Source organism: Otolemur garnettii, unplaced genomic scaffold (assembly GCF_000181295.1).
Source record: "Otolemur garnettii isolate 467f Iridium unplaced genomic scaffold, OtoGar3 scaffold00161, whole genome shotgun sequence".
Lineage (NCBI taxonomy): Eukaryota > Metazoa > Chordata > Mammalia > Primates > Galagidae > Otolemur > Otolemur garnettii.
The window spans coordinates 358,443-366,945 of NW_003852556.1; the positions used below are offsets into that span (position 1 = coordinate 358,443).

Below are 8,503 nucleotides of genomic sequence, written 5' to 3' on the forward strand. Positions count from 1 at the left end.
AGTTTGAGGTTGCTGTGAGCTGTGATGCCAGAGCACTCAACCCCAGGGTGACTGAGTGAGACTCTGTCTCAAAAAAAAAAAAAGATACCATCAAGAAAGTGAAAATATAATGCACAGAATTAGAGAAAGTATTTTCAGACCACATATCTTATAAGGGATGTATATCTACACTATCTAAGAGTTCCAACAACTCAATTTACAAATGATCAAAGGATCTGAACAGGACACAAATATCTGATAAGCACACGGAAATATACTCGACACCTTCAGCTGGAGGTGGGTGCAGCTGTGACACTGTCACCTGGTGCGTGGGTGCACAGAACGAGTGGTCTCCATACAGTGGACGTCACTCACCCACAAAGAAAGGGAGTCTGAGACCGGCCACTGCCCAGGTAAGCAGAGCCAAACATGGGCCACAAGTTGCACATGGTCCCACTAGCATGAATGTCCAGAGCACAGTTCTGGACAGGAAGCAGACTGGCAGCCACTCAGGTCGGATGGGGTCAGGAGCATTGCAAGAGGACACAAGTTTCCTGTTGATGTGATAAAATATTCCAACATCTGCCCTGGTGATAGTGGCATAATCTGGGAAAACACTAAAAACCACTGAATCATTCATTTAAAATGAGTTCTACGATATGTGGAGAAGGGAGGGAGGGAACAAAACTGGTCTTCGAGTACCAGCTGAGAGCCACACAGCCCCTCCACCTGGCACATCATTGCTGGACACTGAGCTTCACACCCAACTCCATCGGGGAAATCACAGGAAAAGCTGAGCAGGAGTCCTCCAATCCTATAGCAGGAACGCTCCTGCCAGCCTAGGCAGGCCACAGACCCAGAGAGCCTATGTAGGGGCTCCAGCTCCAAAGTGGGCACAGCCTCAACCCCAGCACAGTCTTCTAGGCACAGCCCCGTTCCCAGCACCTGGGGTTCCCCCAAGAGCAGCCCTGTACCCAACATGGTCTCCCAGGTGCGGCCCCGACCCTAGCATGGAGTCCCAGGTGTGGCCCTGTCCCCAGCACAGTATCTCAGGTATGGCCCTGTCCCCAGCACAGTATCCCAGGTACAGCCCTGTCTCCCCAGCACAGTCTCCCAGGTGCAGCCCCATCTCCCAGGCTCTGGGGTGCGTCAGGCCTGCACCCACCATGGTCAGCTATGGCCCTGCTCTCTGGAGCCCACAATTGCCTCTGGGTACTCTCTGCAACCTGTTGTGTTGTCTCCAATATTCAGGGCAAGTGCTGTGTTCCCACCTGCCAGAATGCTAGTTTCTCTGCCCCAACCAGCCTGCCCTCATTCGGTGGGGCCAGGGTCTGTGCGGCAGTAAGCCCTGCAGCTGAGTTATCAGACTGGGGACCGTGTACAGGCTGCTTGAGAGCATGATGACCAGTGAGAGCACAGCCAGCATGGGGCAGAGTGGAGACACCAGCCCAGCTGAGGCCAGCGCCTCAACCCTGCTCCTAAAGTTCAGCCTGGCTGCTGTGGCCAGCTGACAAACTTATTGTCATTTATTTTTACAGCCATGGTCTCCCAAAGTCCCCCAAACATGCAACAACAGAACATACTCCCGACTGAAGCCAGGCATGGCTTGTCCGGCACCCATGGACATCCCTTCAGGCAGAGTCCGGGTGCCCCTCTGGGCTTTACCACCTCAGCCCTGGCTCCCTCCTGGTTTTCCATTTTTTTTTTCCTCTTTCTTCCATCTGAGCCCAAACATTAAGTTGACTTGGGGGGAAGAGAAGATCCCAGGCTATCCTTCAGGAGGAGGCACCCATTTGGCCACCCTCACAGCCACCTGCTTCCCAGGCTCCCTACACCTCCCCTGCAGGCCTGGCCCCCCCCATCAAAGCAGGACCTAGTGTGGACACACCACTGTGCCTTTCCAGGGAGCCTAGCTCTAGCTCTCAGGGTGGCAGGTGCCTGTCATGAGAGGGGAAGATTTACAGGGACCAGCTATAGCTGCAGTGACTTCTACTGAGAGATTAACACTCCCCTTTCCCCCACTTCTGGAAGAAACCACATATTTTCTTACCATTTGCCTTCGGTTCTCCACCAGGTTGATGCCAATAATTCCTAAGAAAGCTCCGAATCCCAACTGAGACAAAGGAAAAATGAGGGAGAAAGGGCAGTTAGCGCCCACTGCTGGTGCCAACCAATGTCTGGTGGGGCGGAGCAGAAGTTTCTCTGTCCGAGCTCCTCCTCTAAGGACCTGTCTTCCTGGGACCCAGAGAAGAGCCACGGTCACCAGGGATACCCGCCAACACCCACAGCCTGCCCAACTGGGGTGCCCAGCTCTTAGCTCGGGAGGGGAGATATGAGGGAGACTTGGGAATGGGCACCTGGGGCTGGTCCCTAGGGCAGCACTGGCCACCAGGGCTTCTGTGCCCCCTGTCCCAGGGATGCTGTATGTTGGGGGTGTACATGAGGGGCCATTGGTGGGCTGGGGACCTGTGGCGTCAGGGCCAACGTAGCCTTCTGGAGCCCTGAGTGCAGCCTTTTGACTGAATCCAAGTTTCACAGGACAAATCCTATGATTTGAACAGACAGCCTCTATGCTTAATGTCTTTGGTGACACACACCCCTAAGTGGTTTTTGCCAATGATTTGATGCACTGCTTTAAAATACCACAGTTCAACTCAGCAGTTCAAAAGTATCAAAATTCAACTCCAACAGAAATGTATTAAAATACATCTATGTTTTACTAAGTTTTATTTTGGGGGGATTTGAAAAATATCTTTTCCCAAAATGTTGGGTTTTTGTGTTCTAGGCCACTTCTTCCTGAGATTAACTCTTTCCTTTGTCCCAGAATCTAGACCCAGAATCTCCACAGATATGACTTCAAAACACTTTTTTAAAGTTACTTTTGTACATTAGCAAAGCTATCTGGGCTAACCCTAATTATCATGTCATACAAACAGTTTCTTTACTGACCTTTACTCAAGCACTAACCATTCATGTTCAAATGAAATTTTAAGGTGAGAAATCTTAAATGCATGAAACTTGAGAACAAATAGAAAAGCTACCCCTTGAGGTAGATCTAGACAGTTTCCAAACAATTTGGAATGACAACCTCCAGCCCTCAGAACTCCAGCTCCCCTTCCCAGATGCAGAAAGCAGGTCTGACCAGACACTGGAGTCTGCTATTTTACCAATTACGCTTTTTCTGCACAGATACTGTTTATGTTTAAATAGTAAACATAAATTATACACAAGTAGATAACGTATATTTATAAAGCACAAAATAAAGGAAAGCATAAAGATGAATTAAGTAACATTTATAAAATATTTCTAAATTCTGAATGCCAAAAACCTTTCATCTTTGTTAAAATTGTTTTCAGTATTATAACTAATCTTGCTAATACTTTCAGTGCAAGTAATGGCATTAAATAAGCTTCACTTTTAAAAACAATCTTGATTTAGCACTTTGGGAAACAGAGATTCAGGTTCTGGTGCCTCTGATGGGCGTTGGAACTGATTGAAGGTCATTTCTACAGAGGCTCGCCGTGCAAAATGTAGGTACTTGGGGCAAATTTTATTGCTAACAACAGTGGATGTAAATTCATAGTTCAAAGACTCTTGATAATTTTGAATTTAGTTACTAATTCTTACCAGGTCTGGTTAGATGCTATCAATTTACCATACAGTGTTACTGTTCGAATGCTGCTGTGAGGAGGAGGGCTTAGTGCCACCGTCTCCTTGTCCCTAGACTGTTACAGCCCCACACAGTCTCCATCTGTGGCTTCTTGGAGGGGACTAGTAAAGTTACTTGTTGACTCTCTGTGGGTTACTCTGGGTGGTGTGGCCTCGCGGAACTAACATCTCAGGGTCAGCAGCGCTGTGTACCCGGCAGGGAGAGGGGTGTCTGGCCTGCTCCAGCCTCCAGTGACCTCCACAGTCCTTGGCTCTCCACCCCACTCCATCCGCCTCCCGACTGTGGGGAACATGTGCCATGCCTGGTTTTAAGGTGAGTGGATCTGCACTTGAGCTCCCCTTCCCTGTATAACAATCAATTCACAGTTTCTGGAGATCAGGACATAACCACAAATACTTACAGCCCCAATTTCACAAGCCCACAGGATGCCACGCCCAGCCATGCCCCCCACCCCTGAACTCACAATGATGCCTGGGTAGTAGCCACCCACTGTCACATTCTCCGTCCTGGTGGTGGCAGCCAGGCCGACGATCAGGATGAAGATGGACACTGCCAGCAGAGACCCCACAAACCAGAGGGAAGTCTTCTTTCTTCCTGCGAATACTTCTGGGAGGAGGACAAATGAGAGGCTCTTAATGAGACCCTCATCCTCAGAGAGGTCATCTGCACAGTTCTAGGACACCCCACCCAGGAAAACCTCCCAGACCAGCCCTTTACCGCACTGCCTCCTTGCCCCATTTCTCATCGTGGGGACCTGAGGGACACTTCCTGCCACCCTTCACCCACTTAGGGGAGGCTACCAGCACTGTGACGTCATTTCCATCTCCTGATCAGCAGGTCTATACCTGCCCAGCCCACCCTGACCTTGAACCCCCGAGGCTCAGGTTTTCCTTCAAGGGGTCCCTCCTCCACTGCCTATGCCTGTGTTCTGGATATGTAAGAACCAGTAGCCCTTAGGGCCACCTAATCATAACACAGAAGGCTAAGTCCTGGGGCAGGGAGGATACTTGGCCTAAACAACTTGTCTCCACCCATGCCAGGCCATCTACCTTGAACTGATTCCCAGGTCCAACCAGGGGTCCAGAATGAGTCAGTGGTTGACCAGGATGAGCAGCATTGGGACTGTGTTACTCCACTCATGGCATCACCAGCCATGTGAGTATCCAGTCCAGCCCATTAGTGGACAGTGTGGAAAATGAGTCCAAGGCCTTGGGAAGTGAAGCCTCATTCCCCTTCAACCTGCACCAGAAGTGAGTTTCCCTGGTTTACTGTCTGGCCCACCAGCCTGAGGAGGAGGGCCAAGCGGCCACACCTTGATGGCACTATGCCTGAACCCCAGCTGCCCTATGTTCTCCGCACATGGCCTTGCTGTTCCTTAGGACAGTTAGGTTGGTGTTTTGAAGGTGACAGTTTTCTGTCCTCCCACTCACTCCTACCCTCAGTGTTTCCCCACTGCCCATGTCCGGCCACCTAGGCTCTCCTAGTCTCTCAGCTCCAGGCATCACTGCCAGCAAGTCTCTCTTCTGCCTGGGCTGGGCCTGGTCCTGTCACTCACCACCTGCTGGATATCTGTCTTGTTCCCACGGCAGCGCTCGTGCCCCCGACTGTGCTGCAGGCAGTATTGCTCAGTAAGAGCCATGGTGTGGGTGGCTTACCTCTGACACCAGCACAGTTTGCATATTTGTGTGTGTAAGCCCCATAAGGGGCTTTACCCCTGAAGCCCCCCTGGCAGCACCACCCCAGCCATCCCCTCAGCACCTGCTAAGTGCCCGGCCTCCAGCCATCAGCAGGAGGAGTACCTGGTCCTTACAGAGGGCACTCCGCCCTCTGCCTGGCTCATGCTTCTTGGAACACTGGCCTCAGCCCTGTGCCTTGAGCACCATGTGTCTGCCGTGCACTGAGCCACCTCCACTCTTAGGACCTAGCTCAGCATCCAGTGTGTGAATAAGGGTACAGCAATGCAAAGTTCAGAGACCAGTCAGCCCCACCTGCCCTGCACTCACAAAACCCCACGTGACTACCTGTGGGAATGTGCCAGCCTGCAAGATTGAGCTCTGGACAGTAACTGCTAAGTGGAGGATGTTGTTTAGGACCTATAGAAAGTACTTGCAGACGCCTGTCCCCCATCATCCTTCCTGCTACAGGGGACATGAATGTAAAGGCAGAGCCCCGGCAGCCATCCTGGGTCACAAGGTAACCTTGTAAAAGGGAGCCACACAGTAAGAAAGGCAGTCTGAACTGTCACCCCCACCTGGTTGTAGCATCTGTGCATTTGGATGGCCTGGTATTTGCAGCTAGTCCTAATTCTAATTGTCACAGAACCACGGAAGCAAATCAGAAAGGAACATTTATGTTGCCTGAAGCAAGCACCTTCCCAGGGAGTGCAGGTGACCACTTGCTCTCAGTGATTTCTCTGCCTGATCATTACAACCAGGCAAGGCAGAGGCTGCAGAGGCCTTGGGCTCATTTTCCATATTGCCCACTGATGGGCTGGGCTGGACACTCACATGGCTGGTGACACCATGAGTGGAGTGACACAGACTCTCAACACAGAGTCCCTGGGTGGTTCCGTTCTGTTTCTTGGAAGCTAAATCAACTTGATCCCTGTGTGACTCTGAACAAAACAGGGGTTAAAAAAAACCAAACATGTTGATGCCTTCCTACCTTAAAATTTCAAAACTCAACACTATGTGCACACAAGTGTGTACAAGTGTGTGCACATGTTAATGGGAAGCGGTGTAGCTGCCCATCACATGTAGACAGTCTTCACAGCCTAGAAGCCAGCATTTCCACAATGCACCAGCAAAGCTGAGGCAATTCAAGGTCACAGCACCCCAGGAAGGGACAGCTTGGTGCTCAGAAATGCATCTCACAAAACTATAAATCAACGTGCAGATTCAGAGCCACCTTGTTAGTCTGAGACCCAATTTCATTCCGCTGACACAGCAAGGGCATACCTCCCAGGAGGACACTACACCCATGGGCTGAGCTGATTCCAGGCCAGGTCCTAGCAGACTCAGCATGTTCCTTGGCACAGCACCCACCTTCCTCCCCACTCTGAGAAGACATGTTTCTCTTGAGAATCTTCCCCTAAACCACCCATTACGCCTGACTCCTTGTGGGGTCACTGGAGATGAACCGGGATCTGGCCAGACCCATGGGGCTAACGGCTTTGGTCAGCGCTGACCCAATCAGTCACAATTTTCCAACTCACTAATCACTAAAAAGTCAGATGAATCTCCCTGGAGATCACCTGAATTGTCCTATGAACTTTCATAACAACACTGCATTTTACTGCTCTTTCCTGAGCGTGTACCCAAATCTACCCCCAAATCCTGCTACATAATAAAAATCAAAAGATATGAGAAACCTCTTTTTGTCAGAATTTCTATCACAAGGTTTCAAGATTAATATAAGGTCTAGAAAGACAGCCATATAATTTATATGGGACACTAGGAAGAAGTAGTTCTAAGGACACAAACTGTCACATTTGCTCCAGATACAGCAGAAGAATAAAAAAGAATCCCAGCCTCAAATACTTCTTATAAATACATTATACAACATAAAAAGACAAAAAGTATACCTAAGGAAAGAAGGTAAGTTATCTTTGTAAATGCCATAAGATACATGCACGTTTAGATCAGGCTTTGGAGAGAAAGGTGTGAGATAACTAAAATTATTGGATCATCTCCTTGGTTTTCCTCCCCCATTAGTAAAAATGTTGTTACTATGAGCATTGTTACCACTGAAGTGTTCCTACGACAATGCCCTGACTGCTAAACTCACCATGGAGGCAGCTTACAGACTGGTGTGGTCTAGGGCACCCCCTCAGGCCTGTCAGCCCCTCCAGCCCAGGCGGGAGAACTCCTCCGGAGGCAGGAGCCCAACACTCATCTCAAACACAGTGTCCTTTGGTTTCCTGATTTGTAAAACGGAAATAATGGAAACTCCTGCTTCACCCACCCCAGGCTGTTAGGAGGGTCCAGTGAGATGCCCTACCTGAAAGCTCTGGTCTGCAGTGGCATGCACGCAAGGATTTATTCATCATCAAGATGCCACAGCAGTTGTTCTCAGTCAGTGCTTCTTCAGTGGGGAGCCAAGCGGAGTTTCCAGCAGCTGCATCTCAGCGTTCTTGCTCCCAGTTTTCTGAACTCTAGTCTGTCCCCTGGCACATCCTATTTAGACTAGCTCAGACTACCACCTGTTCACTCCCCCAGCCCCCCGTTCTCCCTCCCCAGCCTTAGGAGGAGGAGCTGGACCACAGGAGCCTCAGGGCCCACCTGGGCTCACCTGGAAGGAGCTCAAAGCTGCTAGTAAGCACTGCTAGAAAGGGTTGCATCCTACACATCCCTCCATCAGGGCCAGGGCCTCCCAAAGGAGAATGAGGTCATTGAATCACCCCAGTAGTGTTAGCCAGGTAATAATCCTAGCTAAAACAGCCCACTACAGGACTGTGGACCCTTAGCCGTCAATCTCCCTTCCACCAGGAGTTTACAGATAACTGGTGCCCACAGTGAACATGGCATGTCGCACTGATGTGTAGCACATTCTCATAAAAGACCAAGTGCTAGGGTTATGTTTTAAGGTTGAAAGCTCCTTGTCAGTAGATAATATTAAGTCAAATGCTAATTAAGTCATCAAGTCACTCTAATACAATAACAATAACTAGTTAAGAGTAATAAATAGTTATTATATGTTAATAAAGCAATTCGCTTCCTGGAGGCTGAAAATATGTATAAACAAATCTGACCACAGAACGTTTTGCTTTAGAGGATGTTGGGTATGAAATGGTTTCTTGGCTCGGCACCTATAGCTCAACCGGCTAAGGCGCCAGCCACGTACACCTAAGGTGGA

General features: G+C 49.7%; 1 protein-coding gene across 1 annotated transcript in view; it reads right to left on the reverse strand.

Annotated features, from left to right (window-relative positions):
- Positions 1-8,503, reverse strand: part of TMEM255B (transmembrane protein 255B) — a 33,137-nt gene that overhangs the window by 23,502 nt on the left and 1,132 nt on the right. Inside the window, exons 2-3 of the mRNA XM_012811505.1 lie at positions 4,113-4,255; positions 2,030-2,092 (exon numbers count right to left, since the gene is read on the reverse strand). Coding sequence (XP_012666959.1) covers positions 2,030-2,092; positions 4,113-4,255 — 206 coding nt within the window. The remainder of the gene's footprint in view (positions 1-2,029; positions 2,093-4,112; positions 4,256-8,503) is intronic.